At 41.6% G+C, this 27,472-nt stretch overlaps 1 protein-coding gene across 1 annotated transcript in view; it reads left to right on the top strand.

The window, feature by feature from the left end:
* Positions 1 to 476: 476 nt before the first annotated feature.
* myo15b (myosin XVB) overlaps positions 477 to 27,472 on the top strand; it is a 44,858-nt gene continuing 17,862 nt past the window's right edge. Inside the window, exons 1-33 of the mRNA XM_084567331.1 lie at positions 477 to 3,279; positions 3,467 to 3,643; positions 5,481 to 5,545; positions 5,628 to 5,691; positions 6,678 to 6,787; positions 6,926 to 7,000; positions 7,288 to 7,381; positions 7,497 to 7,600; positions 7,695 to 7,758; positions 8,316 to 8,429; positions 8,844 to 9,005; positions 9,079 to 9,192; positions 9,286 to 9,344; positions 10,276 to 10,399; positions 10,488 to 10,583; positions 11,534 to 11,665; positions 12,997 to 13,122; positions 13,211 to 13,288; positions 15,947 to 16,095; positions 16,766 to 16,811; positions 17,366 to 17,490; positions 18,538 to 18,652; positions 18,751 to 18,926; positions 20,241 to 20,334; positions 23,818 to 23,880; positions 23,968 to 24,025; positions 24,153 to 24,277; positions 25,092 to 25,187; positions 25,286 to 25,521; positions 26,015 to 26,184; positions 26,292 to 26,364; positions 26,471 to 26,653; positions 26,736 to 26,851. Of these exons, the coding sequence (XP_084423457.1) occupies positions 856 to 3,279; positions 3,467 to 3,643; positions 5,481 to 5,545; positions 5,628 to 5,691; positions 6,678 to 6,787; positions 6,926 to 7,000; positions 7,288 to 7,381; positions 7,497 to 7,600; positions 7,695 to 7,758; positions 8,316 to 8,429; positions 8,844 to 9,005; positions 9,079 to 9,192; positions 9,286 to 9,344; positions 10,276 to 10,399; positions 10,488 to 10,583; positions 11,534 to 11,665; positions 12,997 to 13,122; positions 13,211 to 13,288; positions 15,947 to 16,095; positions 16,766 to 16,811; positions 17,366 to 17,490; positions 18,538 to 18,652; positions 18,751 to 18,926; positions 20,241 to 20,334; positions 23,818 to 23,880; positions 23,968 to 24,025; positions 24,153 to 24,277; positions 25,092 to 25,187; positions 25,286 to 25,521; positions 26,015 to 26,184; positions 26,292 to 26,364; positions 26,471 to 26,653; positions 26,736 to 26,851 (6,007 nt within the window). The 5' untranslated portion in view covers positions 477 to 855. The remainder of the gene's footprint in view (positions 3,280 to 3,466; positions 3,644 to 5,480; positions 5,546 to 5,627; positions 5,692 to 6,677; positions 6,788 to 6,925; positions 7,001 to 7,287; positions 7,382 to 7,496; positions 7,601 to 7,694; positions 7,759 to 8,315; positions 8,430 to 8,843; positions 9,006 to 9,078; positions 9,193 to 9,285; positions 9,345 to 10,275; positions 10,400 to 10,487; positions 10,584 to 11,533; positions 11,666 to 12,996; positions 13,123 to 13,210; positions 13,289 to 15,946; positions 16,096 to 16,765; positions 16,812 to 17,365; positions 17,491 to 18,537; positions 18,653 to 18,750; positions 18,927 to 20,240; positions 20,335 to 23,817; positions 23,881 to 23,967; positions 24,026 to 24,152; positions 24,278 to 25,091; positions 25,188 to 25,285; positions 25,522 to 26,014; positions 26,185 to 26,291; positions 26,365 to 26,470; positions 26,654 to 26,735; positions 26,852 to 27,472) is intronic.

Raw genomic sequence — 27,472 nt, 5'->3', positions numbered from 1 at the left:
TTGGTGTGTGTGTGCTTTGGTGCACACCATCTCAACTTGTCATCCTGTCTATGCATAAACCCTTGTTGGGTGTGTATTTCATATAATGCAGCGTGCACTCTGTATAATGGTAGTGGGTGGGAATTTGGTGTGTAACTGCCCCTTAGCTCTCCACCTCAGCTTAGGTGCACAATTGTATCGGTGACACCAGCTCTAGAGGACAAGCCGGAGCACTTTGCAGCCCCCCAGCCATGCCTGGGTTACACCTGAGAAGCCTGGTAAGCTATATTACACTGAAATGAGCTTTCACTGCTTTCCCCCCAGGGCTCACCAGCTATACAGCCAGATGTAAAGATAGCCGTCACTACTATTTTAATTTAAGCTGTTGAAAACGTTGTTCGCTGTTAAAACAAAACAAAACAGGGAAAGCAGCATAGAAAGAGCCATAGCCACTTTGCCTGAAATTTGCCTCTTTGTGTTTTCCTCGTTCCAGTATATTCACTCCATGGAGAGTCATCTCATCCTGCAAGGGTAGCAGGACCACCTAGTGATGACAGTTAGGCAAAAATTCAGGTCAGCTGTGGCTAAACTTGGTCTGACCTGAGTGTCTTTAGCCTGAAGACGGAAGGATCGAGGACTTAAAGTGTGAAACCCGGTCTCAGTGCTGATAGGCTGAGCCAAGGACCTGGTTTCACTGAGTTTGACAGACATGTTACTCAATATGCTACCCTTAACTGACCAGTTACTGAGAGACGGATTTATTCAAGTGTATCAATAACAGATTTAAAAAAATAAAATAAAATAACATTCCAATGCTTGCTCCAATCTCTGTACCTACCCCTATTTTCCAAATGAAAAAATAAATGTGCAGCGTTAATGTGTTATTTTTACTGTGTAGGTGATTCTGAAGAACTGGTAGTCATGCCACCGCTAAAGTCTCAGGCTAGAACAAAAGCCACAAAGCAGAGGGTAGAAGCAAAAAAAGTAAAAGGAAATCAACAGAAAAAGCCTCCATCTGAAGTGCCTAATGGCAAGCAAACAAGAAGAGGGAATTCACCAACTGCGAAGGCTGGAAGGCCCAATGAACTGAAAAGTAATGAAAGGAATAAATTCAGTCAGAACAGAAAGAGAGGTTCGGAAGAAAAGGAAGCACACAAACTAGTAATAAATGCAAAAACTGCAAATGGTAGATCACAACCTCAACATGACAAAGATAGTCAGATTAAAGGGGGTAGAAACAAGACCTCCAAATCTCCACCAAAAACACCCCCAAACATACAAGGAAGGGTGAAGGGCAACCTCCCCACTAAGCAGGACAACAGGAGAAGTGACAAAGAGACAGAAAGTGAGGCGGAGGAGGAATCAGAGAGCGATGTAGAAAGCTCAGCGGAGGCAACAGAAGAGGAAATTGGTAACGATAAGGAGGAGGCGGAGCAGGAAAGTAATGAAGAGCCAGCTGAGACGCAGGGGAGTGAGGAGAGCAGTGAGGAGGCCGAGGTATCGGATGCTCAAAGAGATACAGAACGGTCAGCGAATGAGGAATCGGACAAAGGGGAAGCTGAATCCAGCAGAAGTGAATCTGAGGTCGAACCTGTTGCATCCAGTGAAGAAGCAGAAGAGGAAAAGGATAAAGACCCTGAAGTATCTGAGACTGTTATCAAGGATGGAGGTGAAGACAAGGAGATAACCCAGGGGGACACTAAGAAGCCAACTGCTGATAAAGCCTGCAGACGACACAGACGGACTCTACATAGCTCGAAGCCTGCACAACCAGAGAAGTCCAAGATGTTTAAAAAAGCTAAAGCAGATAAGCAGGCTGAGAAAGCCGAAAAACAAAGGGCCAAAGCAGAGAAACAGAGGTTAGAAAAGGAAGCCAAACAAAAAGCCAAGGAAGAAAAAAAGAACAAAAAGAAGTCTCCAAAAGATGACCTACCAAGTTCCTCAACAGAGGAGGCTCAACTACCGAAACATCTTGCAACTAAAACAAAAAATATCAAAAAGAAAGTTTCTCTTCTAGAAGCTGATCAAGATGAGGAGGAGGAGGAAGCTGAACCAACGTTGACCAAAGCGACCAAGAACCAAAACCGGATTATGGCTCTTAAAAAAGGTAAAGACTTAAAATCCACTCTGGAGCCAGACGAGCAGCAGGATGCTGGAAGTGTCGTCAGAGAGGAGCCACAAAACTTGCTCTTGGGGAAAGTCAAGATGGCATCACTTCGGCACAAAGCAAACAAGATGTTAGTAAAAGCAGACGAGCACACAACGGAGAGTGACGCTATTGATGAGGGGTCCGGCAAATCTAAGGAACGTTTGCTTGTACAAAGAAAAGGTATGACGACTCTTCGCAGAGTGTCTGGCTGGATTCAAAAGAAAATGCCGCGGGGGTTAAACTTGAGAAAGAAACTTTCTGCTTGGACAAAAGCCATTGGGGTATCTCGCTGGCTTTCTGTTCGAGCCATAAAACGAAAACAAGCCCCCAAAAAAGCCAAGGGTCATATCTTTAAACACAGGATGGTCATGAGGGTTGCCAGTAAGAACAGACTGACCAGCAAAAAAAACCCAAGCTCCTCAGAAGACAAAGTGAGCAAAGAGACACCCAGCCTGGAAGAGGCAGTCCCTGCTGAGGAGAAAGAGGTGGAGGCCAAATACGCTGTGGTGCTTCCCAGAATGAACAAACTAGTCAAGGCAAAGACAGCCGAGGCCCCTTGTGTAGGACCCGGAACTTCTACTCCATCAAGCCCTCCAGGTGAACCCACTACCTCAGAGTCCAAACCCCCAAAGCCAGGTGCCAAGCTCGTACTCCCTGTTAAACCAGATCTCAGCCTCCTGAAGTCCATTAATAAGCCTTTGATGAGAGGTTTAACATCAGAAAGAGATGTGGCAGAGAGGAGCCCTGAACCCAGTGGTACATCAGAAGAGTCACCTACTGCTGAGGATAGAAACAAGAGAGCTGCCCCAGACACTGATGGAACCAGTATGCTACTGGCTGCCAGAGCGAGGCTGAACCCATCAACGATCAACCTGAACAAGATGTCCTTGTCAAAGGGACGGGTAGGTGGTGGACCAACACGGGCCAAGGAACCACACCCAGAGAGGGAGAGTGCAGTTGGGATAACCAGGGCCACCACTCAGCCCTTTCCAAATGAGGAAGGAAATGCCGCAAGATCCGGTGTTCGGTCTTTGTATGAAGAAGAGGCAGACAGGGAAGTGGCCCAGCTGATGGGCGAAGGGGGTATTTATACTGCCACACAACCAGAGGTGCACTGGACTGGAAACCCACGGATGAGTGGAGACCCTCAGGTATGTGCAGTATGTGTAACGTACATGTAAACTCTTCACAAAATATGAAACTGTGACCATGAAACAACACGGATATAGTATATAAAGTCTAAGTCAAAGAACAATGGAGGTATCATTAAATCAGAGTGATCCAGGTAGAACAAAAAGGAAAAAAAGGCAGTCTTCTGACCTTTGCCTTGTGTTCCAGGACTGGCTGCGTGCTGAGAACCTGCTGCCCCATCAGACAGTAGAGAAGCTAACTAAGTGGACAGTTTATGACGATGAAGGCCACGCCAGGACCATTCCTGCCCACAATGGCAGGGGCCCCTGGGAATCAGAAGACCCCACCCAGGAGATGCTAGAGAGTCGACTAGCCAGCACACAGGTAGTGATATTGTACTTCAGTGTAAGACTTAAAGTCTAAACTCCAGACAGCAGTATGTTACTGTTACACCCCACAACACATTATATGTTGGGTAGGAGATTGCATCCTGACATAGAACATTTACAGAACATATGGCCAGAAGTGTCCAGGGGCTTCATTTAGTTACATGCACTGTACATGTATGTACAGACTGAGTCTGTGTATTTATTTTTGGGAAAATACGTACAGAACGTCTCAGAACATAAGAAGTTTTACTTTAGGTCCCTTTAATCATGTAGTGGAGTCACATAACCATGGAATAGTTAGTTAGTTAATAGTTTTCTTCCCCCTGACAAACAATCTGACTATACACATTTGGCTATACCTGGATGGTAATATATGCAGCTACATTTGCTTTATGTGTGTAGATCCATACAGCCTCTGCTTGGATGTATCTCACATTCAGTGTGAACACACCCATATAGGCATATCATTATGACCACCTTTCTAATATTGTATAGGTCTCCCTTGTGCCTCCAAAATAGTTGTGACTCATCAGAGAATGGACATGGGCCTTCTGAGGGTGTCCTGTGGTGTCTGGTAACAGAATGTTGTTAGTGGGGGCCTTTGGGTCCTATGGGTTGAGGGGAGGGGCCTCTATGGATCATCCCACAGATACTTGATCAGTTTGGGATCTAGTGAATTTGGAGGCCAGGTCAACACCTTGTGCTGTTTTTCATCTGTTTTGAGTTGTTCCTAAAACGTTTTGTGTGTTGTCCCTGTGTCAGGCTGCATCCTGGTCTGGTCTAGGTGGGTGGTACATGTCTAAGTAACATCCACATGCCAGGTCCAAACATGTTTTTAATGTTGTGGCTGATTGGTGTATAGTGAATTTTCATTCATACTCAAACAACAAGATTTCTAGAGCAATCTATGTAATTTGTCCTTTGGATGCAGAAAATTGAACTGAAACAAACCAACACGTGGCATGAGGATTTAGTTTTTGTGCCATTCATAAATCAATGACAAAACCTATTAAAATTGTTTATTGGATGATTACTTTTGCCCCGTGGAATTTTGGTACTTCACGTGCTGCCAAATAAGCTCTGATCTGCACATCCATGGATTTCTGAAGGTGGCCATGGAGTATCAGGCACTAAGATGTTAGGAGGAAATTCTCTACACTCAAATTAGTTCCAGGGCCCTCTTTGGACCACCGTCAGTAGGTACTCAGCATGGTTGACTGGCCACAGCACACTAGCCTTGCCATCCCAGTGGTGCTCCAACATAGTGGTCTGGTCATAACAACATGTCTTTGAGGTCCTTGTGCCTCCTCAACATGCCAGAACATTTCGATTCATCTGTGTATTTATTGCAAACTGACAAACTGTGCCTCCAGTTCAGAAATGTAACTCTATAGTTGTCTAACGTGTCAGCTTATCAGTTCTACTTCATCACTTACAGCCGGTGTGCACACAAAACAATAGGACATAAAAGACTTGCTGCTGGTTTATTTATTTCCTGGTTTGTGCAAATAACAATAGAGCCTACAACACGCAGCAGTGCGCCGCTATGAGATTGCAGTATATCAGCTATCACGCTGCTCCGCTGCTGCAGTGGGATTGGTTACCTGCTTTGGAAAGCTTATGAGCTGAGTGGACCATTAGCACCATTAAGGGCTCTGGAGAAGATTTATTAATAGTTTTTTTTTGAAAAGCTAATTTAAGTCAATGTTAGACACTCTAGATAATGGCTGTGGAGAGCAGGTAGGGGCTGAGCTACCTGAAGTTTACTAGAGGAGGGAGTAGGACCTGGGGCTCTCTAGTCCCCATATCTCTGTTGTCCTTGCCTTTTTCAGGTGCTGATGCCTGGCAGCAAAAGAGCAGTAGAGGTGGATGAGGTGGAGGATCTGTCCCAGCTGGAGTGAGTTTAAACGCATGCGCACACATACAGTATTTACAGTATAACTGTGCACAATTTCAGCCAGTTCGTCTAATGTTTTTAGAGAAGTATGCGAGAGCTCAGTGCTTCTGAACCTGAAGAAGCGGTTTCATCGTGACTTCATTTATGTAAGTTTTATTACTGTCGCTAAAGTAAGTCATATTGGATAAATTATACAATTGATGGTGTACACTATGATCTGCATGCAGTCCTTAACTGTTGTTCCTAACACTTCTCATATGTGCATAGATTTAACAATTTATTGAGGAAGAATATGCTGGCTAAAGATTATAGTGTGTAGTGTTGTAGTTTCTAGTTTGACCTGATGGTGGCAGACACCGCGATACAGAAGTGTCTGTCTTACCAGCTGCTAAGAAGAACTTTTTTTTTTTTCATCTCACAGACCTCAGCTATGCAGATAAACATGTATCTGAAGTTTTTATTGATCAGTGTGCTGAAGCCAAGTAAACATCCAGTTAGAATGCTAAAAGAACATGGGACTGGTGGAAGTTGCAAAAGTGGTTTCCCAGACCAAACTCTATATGCCACAATGTGGAAATTGATTCAAACCATAGACTGTATAAAGATGGACTTGAAGCCAAAGCAAGTAGAGCGCCCCCTGGTGTCTGGCTGCAGTATAGGTCATAAGCTCCACCTCCTCCATGTTAGTGGATAGGACTTGGGCCAAACTACAACACTTAAACATACCTCAAATAAAACATTTTCGAGGATGGTTGCTGTCATTTCAGAAAGTTAGTATAATGCTGATGCAAGTGTCCATTTTTCTGATAAGTTTCGTTTTCATTTTCAAGAATGGTTTCTGTCATTTTTCAGATAAGTTTTATTTTGTTATTAGACGCTTTTTTTTTCTTATGTACCCATCTGCCTACCTTATAATCTAACTGCTGATGCGCAGCTGCTCTTTGTATAGCTGGTTGCAGTTACTTTACTGTGGCGTGATAGTCTGTGACACATAGACAACACCAGTCAGTTGTAGTTGCAAGTGAAGGGGACACTATCTGTATTTAACTGGGGGTTTTAAAGCAGGGATTTTATTCAGCGGTGTGTCTTTATTCAGCAAAAAACTTTTTTTTTGTTCCTTGTTTTTTCACAGACTTACATTGGAAACATGCTACTGTCCATTAACCCCTTCAAGCCTCTTAACATTTACACAGAGGAGCTGAGACAGAAATACCAGGGCAAAGAGCAGCAGAGAAATCCACCGTGAGCAAACACTGCTGTACATTACTCTACATTCTTTTATAACACAGACTTTGCCTTGACAAAGGTTTGAGTCCCTTCAGAATGCCTGCCCCCTTGTATTTTGAGTGTTTGATACTCTGCTGTTGTGCTCTGCTCCAGCCATGTGTACGCCATAGCTGACTCAGCCTTCAGCCTTTCTCAGACCTCAACACAGGAGCAGTGCATCATCATAAGGTATTGATGGGAACACCGGTTTCACCTATTCTAGTTTCCATCCTGTGTACATTTACCAAACACGAGTTTTTATTTCTATCCTGCCTGAGGTTTTACCCCAAACCTTCCACTAAAAAGTGGAGGCTTTCACCTTGCTATCTATCTTCAGTATCTGCTCAGGTTTTGTACTGACAGTTATATTTCCCAGGGATTCCATTCTAATGAAGGGCAAATCCCTGAATTTTCCTTTACTATCACCAGCAGGTTTGTGGTTTTGAATGAAATGTTTTGGATTGTTGTTTGTGTAGTGGCCAGAGTGGCTCAGGGAAGACTGAAGCTACCAAGCTCATAGTCCACTACCTCAGTTCCATGTATCAAGGCAGAAATGACAACCTCCGACAGGTAATTCACCTACCTAAAATATGTTATTAATTAGAAAAAGCATTTTCCCTGCCGTGCCCCTCAGACCTCAAACTATTATTGTTTCTGAATCAGTCTTTTTTTCTTCATTAACCAGCCCATGGAGGTCTTTCCCATTCTAGAGAGTTTTGGGAATGCCAAGACCATCCTCAACAACAACTCCAGCCGCTTTGGCAAATACCTCCACATCCACATTCTCCAGTGAGTCCACCAAATCTTACTCTAGTTCTTTTTTAATGTTTCTGCTCCATTTGACGTGTTTTGTTTGTCTCCTGCCTCTCCTCTTGGCTGACAGTGGAGTAGTTGTAGGGACTTCATTATCCAAATACCTCCTAGAGAAGTCCAGGGTTGTCTTTCAGGTGAGGACACTGAGTGCAGTGTGCTGTGGCAGTTTGTGATGTTACATATGCAGAAATGCTTATAATCACGTTCATGTTTTTGTCTTGGAAAATGAATAGTTCTGAGTTAGGACAAACAGCTTCTCAGCCTTACGTTCTTAGCCATTCTGGTAACATGATTATGGACACGCCAGTGGCAATAATCTGTCCACCACCCTGGTCCACACAATCAGTAAATGGATTGATCTGAGGTGGGATTCTAATGGCTTTGGTGATACCTTTTTCTCTCATGCTGTAGTCTCTCTAGTTCTAATGGCAGTTCAGTTATTAGGGTAAATCAAGCTTGATCATTTTGTGTTAATAAACCTCTGACTTTACCTCTTGTACCTGTCACTTCAAACATTCAGTTTGTCCCTAGACTAAATACTTGAAAGGTACTTCCGTAGTACCCAGTTCTCACAGAGTCCCTAGCATGTCTGTACACTTGTAATCATCTCTGTCTTGTCTTGGTACTTAATTCTTTGATTAAGAATCAAGGTATCATTCTTTATCTCATCTTTGTCTCGTGTCCCATGTAGGCCAATGAGGAGAGGAACTACCATGTGTTCTATGAGCTGCTGGCAGGTATGAATGACTGGGACAAACAGGATCTCTACCTGCAAGGAGCGGAGACCTATTACTACCTAAACCAAGTACATCACACAGAGTACATCTGTCACTATTTTTTTTCTCATGTTTTTATCTTCTTTTCTCTCATTATACATTCTACACATTTATTTTTGGCAAATGCTATTTGCATCCAGGCATCAGTAGCCAACCATGCATAGCCTGCAACCAGAAAAAAATAATATTAACTAAGGATGTAATATGTCAAATGAGGCAAAAAAAAAGTTTACATTGACTTTTAGCTTCAGACAGGATGCAGCCCCAGTCACCCAAATGAGCCCTTTGCCCTTTGGTTGACTCATTCTTCCACCACAACCTCCCCCACATGAGGGCTTTGTCGCACACTTTGTACTACTTCCTGTAGCCTTCATGCACTGTGGCTTTGGGTGTAAATAACCATATCTGTCATGTCACTAACATTATTCTCTGTCCTCCTGTAGGGTGGTGCCTGTGAGATGAGGGGAAAGCAGGACAAACAGGACTTCCAACTCTTGGTTCAGTGCTTTGAGACCATCGGCCTCCATGGTGATCAGATCTCCACCATCTGGGCCATCCTCTCCTCTATCCTCCAGCTTGGTAACATCTGCTTCAGCTCTTATGAGGTATGTGTGTGTGCAGGAGAAAGAGTTCGACTTAGCAGGCATTGATATCATTGGTCAGCTGGTGTCGTTTCAGAGTGAGTCATTTGAGGTGGCCCGAATCTTCAGCGAGGCTGAGGCCAGGAGGGTTGGCTCCTTGTTGCAGATTTCCTCTGAGGCCCTGCAGACTGTGATCACGCACAGAGTAACAGTCAGTAGACTCTCACACACCAGTCTGTCCTCCCACTGAATTCTCATGGGTATTTTTACATTTGTGCGCACCGATTAGCTTACTTTTTTTCAGGAAACCACCTACGACAGGATCTACTGCCCCCTGTCTGTGGAAAGTGCCATAGAATCGAGGTAGGAAAACTAAATAAAGATTTAAACTGGTAGTCACAAAATGTCAAAACTGACTAACTAACTAACACCACTTTCTACCACATACCCGGGGCCTGGTACCTGTGGACAGTAGCCCATAGGTACCCTCTAGCCACATCCTCAGACAGTTTGTGGGTGCTCTGAAGGCTAAATTAGAAACAGTATGTTATCACCTTGTCAGTTAGAGTGACATGAGCCATAAAGTGATGGGAAATCATTTCAACTTGTAGTGCATCTGTGATTTCATTCTTATATATAACTGTCATACATCCATGACCATATGTGAACACAGGAAAATAGATGAACCAGTACATTAAGAGCTTTGCCTTCAAGTTTAGCTCCCTATTTATCATGAGTCTTGAACAGACTATCAAGGAAACCTTAAGTAAAAGGTTAAATGAGAGGTTTTATCTGTCAACCTCATACATATCAAGCTTACAACACTGTAAGTTGCTTGTACCATGATACCCTCAGATCTGAAAGTGCAGACCCTCAGGCCCAGCATTCCACAATTGACTGCCATCCCACGAAGGAAGCTTTCCAAATCCACAAAGCCAGTGTGTATTGGATCGGCCGTGATCCCATCTGCATTCTTGCGATAAGCTTTTTCCTCAGCCCGCACAGGATATGTGTAGTTTCTAGTGATTCTTAAGTTTGACAATTGTCAGTATTCTCCATTCCATCATTTCCCAGGAAAATGTGAAGTACTGGGAAAGTCATTTTGACTTCCATCCAGAACACAATGGCTTTAATAATGGGTCTGATGATTCCAATATGGTAACTTTGAACTAGGATTACTTATCTAAATCTAAATTGATATAACAGACCCTTAGACCCTCACTGTCTTATTTACCCAGAGTTCTTTCAAACTCCACACTGCAAACTGGTTTTATTTTTTCTTCTTCCTGTGTAGAGATGCCATATCCAAAGCCCTGTATTCAGTTCTGTTTGACTGGTTGTTGGAGCAGATCAATGACTGGCTGAGTCCCAGAGAGATGGACAGTACCGTGGGTGTAGTCGACATCTACGGTTTCGAGGTCGGTATCCAGCTTGGACTGAGATCTGGAAACCCCAGAGTGACTGAACATGTGCTGGTGATGATGGACGTGATGTGTTCTCGTGCAGGATCTGGGAGTGAACAGCTTCGAGCAGTTGTGTATCAACTTTGCCAATGAGCAGCTGCAGCATTTTGTCAACAAGGCAGTGATCTCTCAGGAGCAGGTCAGTGGGGTGTAGGTGTTATCCGTGAAGATCAACCGTTTGTCAAATGCCACTTTATAATATGAAACCTTTTATAAATGGTTGCTGCAACAAACGACTTTGTGAACTTATTGATTTACTGGTGACCCATAGATCTGTCATGACACACTCCTCCTCCAGCATGACACTAGCTTTGTCTTAGCTAGCTAGTTGATTGTTGATTGGGCAGTCTCCTCCAGTGGATTATTGACTTCTCGTTAACATGACGTACCTTTATTGTTTAAGACATACGCAAACAAAAATATAAAAGTTAGCTTTTGATTTTAGGAACTTCTTCGGGGCAAGTAGCAGTGATAGATAACAGATAAAGCCCATAGCTCACTGTAAAACCACAAAATGGCATGCAGTAAACTGATGCGATAAAACATGAAATAAAATCGTCCTTTGATGTGTTTGCAAGTGTATTTGACACTAGCTGTTTACTCCTGCTTCTACTCTTCATGCCAAGCTAAGCTAACCACACCCCGGGTCCAGCTCCACTCAGAACCACAGGTAAATTAAAATGGAGGAACTGCTCCTCAAAAGTGAAGCCAAAGCAAGTAGAGCTCCCCCTGGTGTCTGGCAGCAGTATAGGTCATAAGCTCCACCCCCTCCATGTTAGTGGATGGGACTTGGGCCAAACTAAAACATTAAAATACATGTCAAATCATTTTTTTTTTCAAGGATAGTTTCTCTCATTTTAGGTAGTTCAGACTTGTAGATGAAAACAGCTCAAACAGCTCTTTTTCTTTCTGTTATGCTAACTCCTGCAGCAAGAATGCACCCCAGTTTCTGTGTTTTTCTTACACTTTAACAAACCTTTAATTTAAAATGGCATGGAGATCTGAAACAAGTGGTTATGGTGTCCGTTCTCAGGACCAAATAGAAAATCTTTGAGCTTGCATTCTACTGTGTGTGTATGTGTCCTGCAGGAGGAGTACAGCACAGAAAACATCCAATGGTATCCAGTGCCGCTCAAGAATTTCCACTCTTGTCTGGAGCTGGTCTCCTCCAGGCCACACGGCATCCTCCGCATACTGGACGATCAGACCTGCCTCCCACAGGTTGAGTGCACTCACACACACACAAAATAAGGTTCTTTCTTCAACTTCTTCAGTGTTTTTCTTAGTTTTCTGAAAAAAACTAAAAGTAGTCAGCCACAGATACATAAATTGGAGTTGTTTTATTGGCATAATTATTCCCCTTGAAGATATACAGTATGGACAAGTGCTGTCTGGTATTCAGACACATGCCAACATTGGAGAGATCCACCAAAGAAGGTTATAAGAAGAGCTTTAGCAGTAGGAAAATGGATGTAGTCTTAAAGCTACACTGTGTAATTTTTCTTAGAAATTTTTCCTGAGGAGTGTCTTACAGTATGTTCTATTTCATTGCTTCTGATCTCCAGAGATGGTGAATCCTAGAATGTTGTCTACATTTCTTTCAGTCATAGACTCCTCCATACTCCTAGACTACTCGGTCGCCACAGTTGCTCACCACTGGCAACCTAGTCACTGCTGCCAGTGACCAGATTAAAAAGCTCTTTGAGACTTTGTGATGTGAAAAGCCCCAAAAGATTCAAAGATTTTTATCATCAATTCTGTATACTTTCACAACATACAGAAGAAAGCGATGTTCCTCTTCTGCCGTCACATTAGCAGATACAAAAATAAATGTGATATGTAAAATCAACCTATGTACAACAGTGGCAAACGTGTAATATAGTAGCACTACTATGCAGCAATAGCTGTGCATATCATACACCGATCAGACATAAGATGATAACCACCTTCCTAATATTGTGTAGCTCGCCCTTGTGCCTCCAAAACAGTTGGGACTCATTAGAGAATGGACATGGGCCTTCTGAGGGTGTCCTGTGGTGTCTGGCAACAGAATGTTGTTAGTGGGGGCCTTTGGGTCCTATGGGTTGAGGGGAGGGGCCTCTGTGGATCATCCCACAGATACTTGATCAGTTTGGGATCTAGTGAATTTGGAGGCCAGGTCAACACCTTGTGCTGTTCTCCAAAAACTTAATAGACTCATTATAATAGCTCAAAACATAATCTTTATTAGATAAACCGCAAATATTTCTCAGATATATGTTTCCCTGGATTTACCAAATAATTTGGGCTGTATAAGCAACATTTTAAAACAAAACACTTTTCACTCACATACCTATAGTACGGAAGAGAAGAGCAGAATAGAGTCATTCCATATCACTTCCTTTCTGAGGCCGAAAACAAGGCAATATCATCTCAACATCCTCTGTCAGTGCCTTGATAGGCACAGGTCATGGTCTATACTTAGTAAAATGTCTATATATAACCTTGTGTGAGGAAATGTATTTCACTGAGCAGTAAACCTCTATTGTTTCTTTGTTGGGGGGTTCAAACAGGCCACCGACCACACCTTCCTCCAGAAGTGCCACTACCACCATGGGAACAGCCCCTACTATGCCAAGCCCAAGAACCCACTGCCAGTCTTCACGATCTATCACTATGCTGGAGCTGTCACCTATCAGGTATCAGGCTCAGCACACTGCTGGATGCAACCTATATGTGTTTTTTTAATTTAATTTAAAACATGCTACGACCATGTTTTTTTTCCAGGTCCATAATTTTCTGAACAAGAACCACGACCAATTCAGGACAGAAGTGGTGGAGCTTTTTGCCAGAAGTCGGATAAAGGTGAACCAACCAAGACCTATAGGCTGTGGATAACAGTCGCCTCTTTAAAATACAGTAGCTACTCATATAGGGAACATTTTACCTTTATTAATAAAGACACTGCATTATCCAATTACAAGGGTTTGTGGTCCATTCAGTAACACTTTATTTGTAAGCTCTTTCATACAGTTTAGTGCACAGCTGAAAAACAATTACACAATCATGACTCAGTTTTACATAAATGATGAGAGACTGAGTGAAGCATGTTGAATGTATGGGAACCACTTCATGTTTATTACGTGGACATATTAGGTCATAAACCACAGTGTTCCCTTCTATTTCTGTACATCTGTATCTTAAGGACATGTTCTTATTCTGACATGTGAATCTACAGTAGACCTTGTAAGTATGATGCATTTTCTCATATCAAAGACATGTGCATCAAGTTATGACTTCTTTCTCATCATGAGAACCTCATATATTGTATAAGTAAAATACGTATTTCATAGGTAGCATCTGTTACCCCTACGGAAGCCGAGAACGGCCATGGATTTTTTCTTTTCTTTTTTTCTTAATGCACTGTTATATCGTGATAACGATTTATTAATTCGTTATCTCGATATAACAAAGATCGTTATCTCGAGATAACGAATTAATGTGTTCGTCTTGACTTCAAACTAATGCGCTGCTATGAACGGCTTCCGTAGCTTCCAGATTAACGATAAAGTTATATTTTTATTCAGCGAAAAGTTTCTCAGAACCAAGTTAAGCCCCAACTTTGTGGACTAACAGTAAATACCTTCACATTATATCTAGAAGCTACAGCACTTAAATGCGCATTATTTTGCGGAGTAGTTTATTTAGCATAAAAAGGCCTAAGCCTTAGGAGTTTTAACTTTAATAAAAACCTACATACGCGTTAAAGAAACAAAACTTTTCTCGGTCAAACAAAACTTAATGGATACGCTCCTTTTGCACAAACAACAGCCCACTCCTGTCAAGACTACGGAAGCTGTTCGTGACAGCGCATTAGTTTGAAGTCAAGACTAACACATTATGAATTAATTCGTTATCTCGAGATAACCATCATTGTTATGTTGAGATAACGAAATAATTAATTCGTTATCTCGAGAAAACAAACTTTGTTATCTCGAGATAACGAATTAATAAGTCGTTATCACGTTATAACAGTGAATAAAAAAAAAAATCCATGGCCGTTCTCGGTTACTTCTCTTTTAACATATTAAATGTTACAAACGTTACATTGTGCTTGTGTAAACGAATGGGTAGATTTGCCATTGTGTCTGTAAACGCCCCCATAGTTGGAAAATATTACATAAAATATATGCTATTATTGTATATTGATACAAAATCATTTACCATTATCATAACTAGATGAGATCAAAGTGCGGGACTACTCATTTTATTACTAATATCATAAGCAGTAAAGAGAATACACACCAAGGATACTGAAGACAAACTATGAGATAACATGCATTGCATGAGGAGACAAAGAGACTAGAGATTTGTAAATCCCTAAAACTAGAAGTGTATGTTTTATATACTTGATTCCTCGGGGCTCCAGACTGCGACCCAATTCTCACACGTTGCCACCAGTTTTGGGCGGCTGTGGCTCAGTAGGTAGAGCGGGTTGTCCACGAACTAGAGGGTTAGCGGTTCGATACCCGGAATGTGCCACATGCCGAAGTGTCCTTGCTCCCATGCGTGGAACTTGTGTTTGCTTGTGTGAGCGAATGGGTAGATGTATCTGGGGCTGTAAAGCGCTTTCAGTACCAATAGGTAGAAAAGCGCTATATAAAAGCAAGGTCATTTACCATTTATTTGCTTGACATTGCAGTGGTTCAGAGTAGCCAATCAGAAGAGGGCTGGCTGAAACTTCGTTTAAAACTTTGTTGTTGGATAAAACTGTTAAAAAAGAACTGTGGTTCAACGCCACCGAGTTGTAGTAAAACGCTGTTAATCAAACTGCCGAGCGGTGAGTAAGTTGGAATTTACTCATATATGCATTATGTTGTGGAAATAATTGGAAAAAATCCGCTAACCGCTTTGCTAATTTAATGAATGTAAACTGTCGTAGACGTATGCTAACTGTGTTAGCATGAGTGAAAACGTTGGAGACGTCTGAAACCTGTGTCAGTTACTAAGCTATTGTATAGTGGGGCTAAACATAATAAACACAAATCTAAATACAAATAAACAAATGGGTTAATATGTTAAAAACTTATAAGAAAAAGTGACCTAAACCTAAAATGAGAGAAGCTATCGTGTAGTTTGGCCCAATCCCTTCCACTAACGTGGAGAAGGTGGAGTTTATGACCTATACTGCAGCCAGCCACCAGAGGGAGCTCTGGCTTTGGCTTCACTTTTGAGATGTTCTGCCATCCATCTTTACAGTCTATGTTCTTGTACTGTAATAATAGTAATCCTACTGACAATCCCCTTGGGACTGGCATTCGTGAATTATAATGTTAAAATGGAATAACTGCGTTGCAGGACAATTTAAGGTGCACATCTAAGTTTTCTGCCTGCACTTCTTAATTTTCAGCAAGGGGCCGCAGTGCTCCCAGTGAAAAAAAATGAGTGTGGAGCCCTGTTCCTGGATATTTAAACTTTCACTTCTATGTTTACTTTTGCCAAACCTGTTAACCTGTTTGTTAGATGGTGTCGGAGCTGTTTCGGAAGGTTCAGGACAACTACATCCAGCAGAGAGAGCTGGGCTGGAGAGGAAAGGGCCTCCGCCAGCAGCCTTCTACCGCCGCTTCACACTTCCTCCAGTCTCTGAGTGAACTTACCACACGCTTGGAGAGGTACCAACACGCTGAGTGTACTTTCTGATGCAGAGCTGTCATTATCAGATGTGTGGATCAGTGTGGAAGCCCGCCCAGAGTCATTCAAAGGAACACTATATAACTGCATGTATGAAATGAGACACTGGTGGTTTGTGGAGAATATGGGTTAAGTAAACGTCATTAGTAGAAAGAATGGCAGTCGTTTCATCCGGTATTGCTGAAAACAGTTCACCAGATGAGACGCATCATGCAGGATATGAAGTGGGTTTGGAACTATTTACAGACTAATTGATCTTCATAAAATATTGTAAACTGAAGACACAGTTGGTTCAGAAGAAAATCCCACATAATTTGTTTTGCATTCCAGTTCTCCACACACTCAGATTGAAATGTAAAAGTACTAAGGTTTGAATTTACACATGTTGCACTTTGTTGCATTAAAAGTAAAAGTAGGGTTAGATTGTTCTTGATGAATTAACTGTAGCACATACTAATGAACATCTTGCTTCACATGTAAACACATTGTAGATGCAAAAGAAAGGATGTACTGGTAATGACATTCCTAGCTTCTCAAAAGCTAGGAAGAGGCTTCAGACCATCTAGGAAATAATTCAGCCCAAATCTACAGTTCTGCTCTGCTGCTACCATAATGATTAACCTGTCTGTGTTTTTCTTCCCGATATCACAGATGCAAAACTACTTTTATCCATTGTCTGAAGCCAAACTATGTCAAGGTAACATCAGCTGATTTAAACTGACACTTGTAGTGATCCAGTGCCAGAAGAGTCCTGGCTCTTGAACCCTTTCCATTCTGGAACGAAGGAACCATGTTACCACCTTGAGTGGCAGCCTGTAACAAAATACCTTATCTTTCCTGCAGTTAGTGTAGTTCAGATAAAACCAAACAAGGTGGCAGCACTTGCCTTGTTTACCTGCAGCTTATAGGATTGTATATCCTACTTCAGTCTGTGGAGTTACAGGAACCAGATATGGCTATTGCACAGACAAAGAAAATTAGTGGCTATGTGAAAGAAGAATGGTTTATTGCCTTTTCCTTTTTGAATAAAACACACCAGCTACTTGCATAACATTGTGCTGGTATACTTTAGGCTGGCCAGCTTAAATATAATTTTTTTTTTTTTTTTGTCGAAACTTGCAAAATGGTTTTGGTTTGCAAACCAGAATGGAACTGGTTCCAAAGTAGTATTATGAGATTCAGTTTTAGATTTTCATTTTCAGGGCATTGTATGATGTTCTATGTTTCTCTGTATCTCACAATGTCTTTCAGCTTCCTGGGATCTTTGATGTGGACTATGTTTCAGCCCAGATGAAGCATGCAGGCATGCTGGAGACCATCCACATTCGGAAAGAGGGTTTCCCTATACGGATGCAATACTCCTATTTTATTGAGAGGTGCTGAAAACATCAGTCTTCTTAGGTTTAATTTGACTCCAGCTTCACTTTCTGTATGTTCCTGATGATGTTTCATGTCAGTAATGATGTCAGTGGCATCTCTGACTTACCTTGAGATCCTCTGGAGAGCACAAGTGCAGTTCTGTTTGAGTAGGAGTTTGAATGCAGAACTTTTAACTGTTGGGGAAGTTGTTGTAAAAAGTTCTAGACCGTATCTAGATTGATTGGCCGTAGTGCACTGCTACACGTGAGCGTTATTAGCATAAATTAATTATGAATAAGCATTCAGATGTTGCTAGTATTTACAGCGTGTACAACCATTTTGACCTTATTATGTTACACACAGATCAGCCACAACATTAAAACCACTGACAGGTGGTAATATTGACCATCTTGTGACAATTCAGTGTTCTGCTGGGAAACTTTTGGACCTCTCATTCATGTGGATGTTACTTAGACATGTAGCACCCACCTAGACCAGACCAGGCACCCCCACCCCATTGCAATGACACTCCTTGATGGCAGCAGCCATCCCCAGCAGGATGCAGCCTGACACAGACACACACACACAAAAACGATTTAGGAACAACTCAGATCACATAATGTTATGCCTGATCGATGTACATTTCCGATTCATACCTAATGCCTGCCTCTTCAGTTTGCATATCAGCCTCATGTTGGTGTCAGTTACAGAAACATCTTCTCATGCACAACCTTGGACACATCATCAGTGTTGTTTCCTGGACTCTCGGGGTGTTTCGGGTCTTGCAACAGACATCCACCTTTCCTCGATGTGTTGTGATCTTTATTGATCTCTTCTAAATCTGCTGTTTGCTTTCTCCATTCTTCAGACCTATGTTTTTCAAGTCATCCTTTCCATCTTCCAACCCCACCCCATGTTGCACTCTTATAACTTATGAGTAAAGGAAGGAGTTTCATGTGATCTTCAAGTTGTTTAAATGTGATACTAAAGGGGAGCTCAAGAACTTGTCTGTGCTGTTTACATAATTTGACTGACGTCTGGAAGGCCTCGTGTTCCTGTTTCAGGTATGGGGTTCTGCTGACCCAGCGGTTGAATGAGGCGTCAGACAGGGAGCTGACGGTGGCTCTGCTAGACGTGATTGGTGCAGAGGAAGGGCAGTACCAGCTCGGTCTCACCAAGGTGCTGAACTGTCCATTTATGCCACTGTTAACTTAAGAGAAGGGAGTCGTGTTTTTTAGGCATGTACCACCATGGTTATGTGTTTTCATGTGTGTTAGGTGTTCCTCAAGGAACTCCTGTATCAGCGTCTAGAGGAGAAATGGAGCAGCACTCAGACCTGGGCGGCTGTCACCATCCAGAGGAACATCAGGGGTTTCCTCTGCAGGAGGAATTTCAGGTTCTTCAAACAAAAAGCTATCGTCATTCAGAGCCACATCAGAGGACACCAGGCCAGGTACACAGAGAAGGAGGTGAAAGGCAGTTGGTGACATAGGGCTTTCCAATCAGTCCCATTATATAATCTAAGAAAGAACAAAGGGAAGGACATTAAATATGAAAGGAAAGACAGAAGGAAAACACAACATGGTGAGAGTAAAAGAAAAATGAAGAAGTATGAAGAAAATAAGGTACACAAAAGAGAAAAAAATAGAAGGAAAGTAAAATTAGTAACACAAAGTGCTTTAACTCTTATAGATCAAGTGGTTTAACTTCTCACTTTGTTGCACTTATAATTCCTTTGTGTTGCTCCTCAAACTTACATTACACATCTGACAATACCACCACTTGCAACCAAAGATGCTGCAGGATATGTTGAAACTTTCAAACTGAATGGGTAGACTCTCAGGTCAGTATTTGGAATATTTAACATTTTGTGGTTATCTGTCCCCCTTAAGCATTGGTCACTAGTATGGCATTTGTTTTGATGAATGAATGAATGAATGAATGAAACCTTTATTGATCCCGCAATGGGGAAGTTACAAACTAGCAGGAAGAGTAACAGGAAGGACGATGATCTCATCTTGCAGTCTGCAGCATGTTGTAAATCGGGCGACACAGGCCGCCGACATGTGGTGTGGAAACTGACTGGTGCACATTCATGTTTAGATTCATCTCGTCCATTTGTAGTCAGGATTCCACATATATGCTAGATAACATTTGCAGATTTAGCCACATTGGCTAACAAGGTAGGCACTGTAATCATGGTCAAACATTAAACATACCAAAATATTCCCACATTGTTGACATCAAAGATTTATAAACAACCAGTGATTAAGGCAAAATTTAAAAAATGATTGACCTGGCATTTTTTGCAAAACGTGGGCATTTTTAATTGGAAGCAGGGGTTATTTTGGAGCTATAATCTCGTAGCCATTGATGGCATTATACTTTAAGGTACTCTACATGGCCGTGCTAGTTGCTATCCAAAATGTGACCTGTGCTGCATAATCTGTCAGATCTGGAGGGTATAAAGCAACAGTTTAATTAATTATTTCATAGGAGGGAAGTATTCACTTACTTTCTATCTCTGGATGATTTGACATTCTCATAGTCCAGGTATGGAGGGATGATGATATTTCCAAACCTAATTCTCACCCTGGAGCAAACTGGTGGAGATGTACAATGGAAGTGAATGAAGGAGTCAGTGAGAGGAGAACAGAAAGCAAAAAGCTAAACCTACTGCAGAGAGAACTGAAGGCTCTGAGGAAGTCAGACAGGGAGTCATGTACAAATGTCAACGGAGTGTGTTGCTGCCCTCTCCTTCTTCTAGGAAGTACTACAAGCGTCTGAAACTGTCATTCACCCAGTTCTGGGCAGTGATGCTGATCACCAGGAACACCATCAAGAGACGTCATTGGAAGAAGGTAGATGAGAGAGAGGGGGGTGAGAGAGAGAAACCCACTGCATAGTCCACAGTTTCTTAGCAACCTCTTGTTTACTGACTTTATTGTCCCATAAACTGTTGCTCCAACCATTTCTTATGCAACACACACGTGAGTGTTTGAGTTGTAATGCCCCTGCCCTCTCAGCAACAACACCCTCCATGGCTGGGGGCAAAGTATAACTCTTCTCCTTTCATTTCTTTTAAAATAACTTTTGTTCCGCCTTTATCGTTGTGTAAACACTCATAACTTCAGACTATTGACATTTTTAAATGAAAGCAGTTAAAGGATAGGCTTGGCAAGATTGTTTCCTCAGACACCTTCCTGGTTTGTTTTTTTGGTGGAGAAATGTATCTTTGATACTGGTATTCCCATCCAAGTCGCTTCTTCGGTTCTCAGAGACTAGTGGGGAGTCGGAACATCTGTGGGTGTTACCCATCAGAAACTCGTATGGCTAGTGTCTGTTAACAACCAGATAACTTACCTGTTGTTGGAGGAAACTGTTTGATCCTGTTCTCTTTCCCTAATGAATGATACTCTTGTTGAGAGGCTTTCTTGGGGTGACACCAGGCAGCCAATGAGTGCCCACTTGCTTCTCTAAAACCTTGGGGTTTTATGTGCCTTTTACTTTCATTATATGCGCCCACGCATTCTGGGGGAAATATTTTATTTTTATTTTGAGCCACCTATCTATCTGTTCTGTGCTTTTACTTCTGATCATAAAACCACTGACTGGATTCCAAATAATTAATATTTAACCAAACATATAATCTACAACAACTGCATAGAGATTTGATCTCAGTCCTATTTATCCTTCCTTATTTATTATTTATTTATCTTGTAAAACCAGCATCGCATAATTCAATCATCGCATTATATATTACTTGCAAAATATTAATTATACATTTTTATAGATATACAGTTAATGAGCTGGAATATCACACCTACAGCTAGTCTATGTACACCTATATGTACATGAGCTAGCTAAGCTGTAGGTCTTCTCACACATACTATATTTTTATTATTGTTCATCTGTCTCTTATTTGTGGTCTCCTTGTTGCACTGTACAAAAAAAAAAAAAAAATACATGATCCAGTTAATATAATCCAGTTCTTTTCCATCTTTGCTTAAACTATTTAGGTTCTGAAGATAAATACAGTAACAAATTTGAGGTAAATTCATGACTTAGTTGCTGTACTCTTACAGAATCTACAGGGTGTGTTCATTCTCTTACATATTTCAGCTTTGGCAACAGCGTCCTCCATAAAATCTCCTCTCTTTTCCTTTAACTAGCTTTCTTATCTTGCATTAATCATGTCACTTTGGCACACACACACACGCATGCACACACCTAGGTACACCACATGCACACACACACACCCTCTTGGACTTCAACCCTCTTGGTGAAATTTGAAGCAACGCTGCATCTCTCCTTCCGTCTTCTGAAACCTGTCTCGCAGACTTCTAACTCCACCACGCTAACGGGTAGGCTGCTTCTTTTTCTTTTTACCATCTACATCAGATTTGACAATTTATCCAGCACATTAATTTAGACATGGTTTACACTAGGAGATATGGAATAAGGGAACAGATTAAACAATCAGTATCAGGTTTCAAAACAGTGTAAAAACAGGCTCTTAGTGTCTCTTTTTTCTTTTCTTGACTAAATTATCTCACATTTTTCTTCCTTTTCTTCTTCGCTTAAGTTGTAGAACTGTCAGGGTGTTTAATGTTATTAGTTTATGAGGCTTGGACTATGAACAGCGGAGCTGCCGTGTCCTGCTTACAGGCAGCCTATGTCAGCTGTTCATGAATAGATTCACGCACCATGAGCTTTACTATAAGTGTCTATTAAAAATACGATTTGGTGTCAGTCAGTGCTGACCACCTCTGATATAATGTAAATGCTGCCAGTTGACTAATTACCTACTTTATTTATTGTAATGTAGTTTGATCTTATATTCAGTCCTATCTTAAGATGCAGCGCGTAACATGTAGGACTTTAATCGTCTAATGTAGAAGGGAGCTGATGTGCAAATATGATTTTGTTGGCAGTATCAACAAGGTGTGTAATTTGGCTCATTTTAAATGATTACTTTAACTGATAAATAAAGTTCTGATTAGATAGATTAGATTAGATTAGATTAGTTTAGATTAGATAGAAATGAAAAATGTTTCTATTTGTTGGAGGTTTTTCTACTCTGGCTTGGTGATGGGGGCAAGGCGATGTCTTGTACTTCAAAATATTCCATATAAGTGATGTTAACACCCATGTTCATGAGTCAGATGGAAAAGAAATTAAGCACAATAAAGTTGCGTCATTTTTAGTCCTAGTAATACTCTGCAGTCATGCTCTCTTCTAAAAATGCTGATTTGTTTTATTGAGGTATACGGTATACAGCCTGGTCCAGGTACAAGATGGACCATTTCTTGCCATTGAACAAAACTGACGTCAAAATATCACAGAAATGGTCATTGCCATCTTGCATTGGTGCTGTCATTTGTGATCAAAGTCGGCGCAGCAGTGACTGGTCACTAGAAAAACATTTCCAGGATCGCTGTACAAATAATTCCTAGATATGAAATCATATCTCAGCCTGGAATAAAGTGGTGGACCACTTAACATTGAAATACCTAGCTAGTCGGATGGATAACAGTGCAAACAAATCAGCTACTCCATGATTACAACCTAATGATGCTAATCTCCCACTGAAAAAAAAAAAATTATATTATTAAATTATTATACTAATTATCAAAAAGGCTGTTGTGAACTAATACGGCAAAGTGTGTGTTTTCATCTGCTTTGATTGCATTTGTATTTGCATTTGGTTTGGGATGGTGACACACTGTAAAAGCCTCTTATGTGGATGTAGAGAAGGGTTGGGCCATTTGTGTTTTTATGGATATGCATTCTTCTGAATCATTTGATTACTGAAGTGAGACCACAGTATTTGAGAACATTTACAGCATGAGTATGCGTGCACACCTTATTTAATCTGCATACCGCACAAAAATGTATAAATACTGCACTGATTTGGAAAGACAGAGATTTGTCCGTCCTATCTTTAATCATGTTTGAGTTAGGCTGTCCTGTCACATTGAGGCACCTCCTTAATGTAAGCTGTAAACCTCCTGATAAAAGAACAAAACAAAGCATACTTTCTGGACTCTTGGACCTGTGTGGCCCATGGAAAAAGGCGGAGCAATAGGGCTGAGGGTGTTACCCACGTTTGTATATAACAGGGCATGTATCTAAGAATAGACCTGACTGAACGCACTCCTGAGAGAGAGGTGAGGTAGTGTTGAGCGTACAGTACCTGTCGTACAATGATAACTCACCTGAGGATTTGGTGACAACAAGCTTGAGGTAATATCAATCAAGGACTTCAGGAGTACTCGGTAAAGTGATTCTCTTTGTAGTTGGATGACTGATTAACTGACTGTGTGTGTGTGTGTCAATTTCAGGAGTTTCAAGAGAAGAACAAAGTAAAAGCAGTGGTTAAGACTACGTCTGTCTCTCCAGAGATGGTAAGGAAATAAAGGCACTTGTCTCATCCTGTATCACTGAAAAAAATCTCTGTTGTTCCTCGAAGTGATAATTTTCTTTTCTTTTAGGACGTGGGAAAGCTTGAGATCCCTGCTGAACTGTCTGCTAGACTTCGCAGTGCAGCAGGTAAGATTCAAAAGCTTTACTACTCATTGGATCACAATCTTTATTACGACTGAGAGAGAGGATTTTGGTTTTTAAGGATCTATTAATCCAATTCACTTGTGATTGTGGTTCTGTTCCTGTCCACCAGGGCGCCAGCATGCATCAGAGATCACTGAGGTTGCGCCTCCACAGGTGAAGGCTGGACACAGGCTTACCCTGCCTCTGGATATAGACAAATACCCATTCTCTCGCTATGCCAAGTCCCAATTAAAGGTGAGTAAAGCTTCTTTCAGGAAGCATCCCATTGACTTACAATAACTCCTGGAGTCCTGCCAATACCCTAGCCATAACCACTAATTATTTATCAGTTTGTCATTAATGAATGCCAGAAGTGGCACATTGACAGACGGCCGAAACGTTGAGTTTTCACACCAAGGTATGAAGAGACCATGAGAATTTTTTGTTGTATGGATTCCCTGGAACCTGTCGTTAACTCTCATCTCTGTACTATTTATGTGGCAAGGGGGATGTATGGTCTCCATACAAAGTCCAAGTGTGTCATAAGTTCCACTATGATCTTATTTTTTATGATATATTGTACACGTAACAGTTGGCTGAATGTGGAATTGCATTATTGTAGTTTATCTCATCACTGTGGGATATAATTTCCACTATAGTCTTATCAGTCAACATCGCTGCTGTGTTAGAAGAGAGGTTCTTAAGGTTGCCTACTGGGCTACAGGGCATTATAGTATGGGTTATTGAGTGTAGATTGATGACAAAAATGTAGTGAAGGTGTCTGAATACCTTCCATTGACTTTTTAGGAGGTCAGCGTCTTGAAAAGAGCACACTATTGCTATTTATTATAAATTGAAGCACCAAGCAGTCAGGTTTGTGGGGGTTCCTTCTATCACTGACAATATTTTTATTTTATTGACACAGGTCAAAAGTTGTCTTTTCCAAGGAAAATGCTTGAAAAAAAAATGCTTTTGCTTGATGGACGATTGGACCAATAGATAAAAAGATGAAAAAAATAGATCAATTTATTTTCTGTCTTCCCATTCCTTCATGTTATGTCTCTCTCAGGACACATGGTCCCAGTCTCAAGATCAGCCCCTTCAGAGACCCCTCACCGCTCTGGAGTCTGAAGATGCCAGAATTGCCCTTGAGATTTACAAACTGGTATATGGGATGAATCTGATGTGAATGATTATTGTGTATGATATTAGATTTGACCTCTTGTCTTGAAAATTTTGTTTTTTCAATCCTTGTCTCCACAGATCTTGCGCTTTACAGGTGAGACAGACCTCAGTGGCTGGCAGGAGCGCATCTTGGGTAACTACATAGTGGAGAAGTGCCTGAGCCGCCCAAACTTGAGGGACGAGATCCTGGCCCAGTTGATTTACCGTGCATGGCACTTGGGTGAGGCGCAGAACAGCCTGAGAGGCTGGCTGTTGTTGTCCTGCTGCCTCAGTGCCTTCACGCCATCACCAACACTGGAAAAATACCTGCTCAAGTAAATGCTTCACTCCTGTAACCCCTCTATAGCTAAAAACCAAGGTCATACATTTTCAAATTCAACCTCTACTGACTTTGCACACCATTAATAATGCATAATATTGTATGACTGAAGCGTTTACACTAGAATCACTATAGAGTGGTGTTAGTGGCACCACTAGTGACTAGTGAGTTGTCACTTATGTTTTAGCTGCCTGCCAAATTGATACAACAGGGCATTCTGTCTCTTTTGCTCTCTACACGTTGTTTACCTGCATGCAGCCAAAGCCCTCTCAAACGTGATTGGTAAACAGATACCAAAAAGCTTCTGGTACCAAAATCTTGTCCCCTGTCTACAGATTCTGAATATACATATGTTAATACCTGTTTATAGAGATTAGTCTAACATTTACACTGGTCATTTTGACAAAAACTTAAGTGGCAGGAGGGAAGGTGTAAATCCTGAAAAACACTTTCTCTTTCTCAACGTGACTCGCTCTAATTCCTTGCAGGTATGTATCTGACCAAGGTCCAGGGGAGTATCGTTCACTGTGCCAACACAAACTGCTGACATCTCTGAAGCTTCCAGCTCCCGCCGCCCGCGTTTACCCACCCACCCAGCTGGAGTGGACCTCCAACCAAAGGAAGGGAACAATGCTGCTTGATGTATACACCTTCAATGGTGAGACTAACTGGAACATTTCCCAACTTGCCTTGAAACTGGAAACATTGCAAATACTGCATGCCGGCTATCATAAACCCATAACATCATCTGCCATTTTATCTCAGACGAGAAACTGACATCTGAAGTGGAGTCATGGACAACAGGAGAGCAGTTGGCCTCATGGCTTCTTTATTTCCGGTACTCATCTAGTTCTGAACTTAACTAACTTAACTATCTAGTTAACATTGCTTATTAACACATCCTCCATAACTTTTTTATTCCATGTGTACTTGGTGTGCTATAGTGGCGCGTCAGAGGCAGTGCAGGGCTGGTCTGTGTCTCTTGTGACCGATGAAGGCTGGATGGACCTAGCTGGTTCAGACTTTGTCATGGATCTGCTGGCTGGAACTGAAGCTGAAGTGTTGCCGCCACCAGGGATTCACTCACCTATGAACTCTGACTACTTATTCAGCAGCCAAGGGGACAGGTAGAACAGTGAGCTAGTACGTAGTTTTTGGGGGCAGGCCTTGTGCTACTAGTTTGACATCTGTGTGTTTGTTTCTCTTTAGAATGCCGGTTACAGATTTGGATGACTTCATCCCACCAGCGCCTTACATGGACGCTCCTGGGCTGCCTGGTTTTGATGGACAACCCTGGGGAAGAGATTATCCACGAGAAGGTGAGTGTTCCTGACATACAAATAGGGGATTTTGCATCTGACATTAGAAATATTTCATGCAGTGATTTTCCAAGTATGGGGGGTTGAGGAAGCTTCTTTTTTTACTTTAAAAAAAGAAGAGGAAAAGAAGAGATAAAAAGTATGCACCAGGAGAAGTCACTTGTAAGATGTTCTTTAAGTCTTACCAGAAGGTTTTTCGTGGTTGCTCTGAATATGCCCATGTGCTTCTTGCACTTTTGAGTTTATAAGAAGTAGTTTTACCTACTAGTATCCACATGGCCAGCATGCCATGGGGGGGCTGTGAGAAAAACGGCTGTGGAAATTAACATTAACTTTGATTCAAAAACTAGACAACAAAGATCACAAACAAAAACTCACTCATGAGGAGACAAAAGGAATCTGTTTAAGCGTGAACAGCTTGAACAGACTTGGCTTGCTGTGGCTTGAGACACGGACTTGGATAAATGGTGGAAAACAATCAGAAACCAGGGAAGACAATCAGACAGGTGACACATGAGGGAAGTTCAAGTGACCTGAAACGAGAGGAGAGTTACTTTTCAAAACAAAATAGGAAGTTACGAGACAAAAGGAAACGGGAATGATAAAGTTGTTGTAGAATACAATTTT

This window comes from Chelon labrosus, assembly GCF_963514085.1.
Source record: "Chelon labrosus genome assembly, chromosome: 19".
In the NCBI taxonomy this organism is placed as follows: Eukaryota; Metazoa; Chordata; class Actinopteri; order Mugiliformes; family Mugilidae; genus Chelon; species Chelon labrosus.
This window is presented reverse-complemented; position numbering and strand designations above follow the sequence as displayed.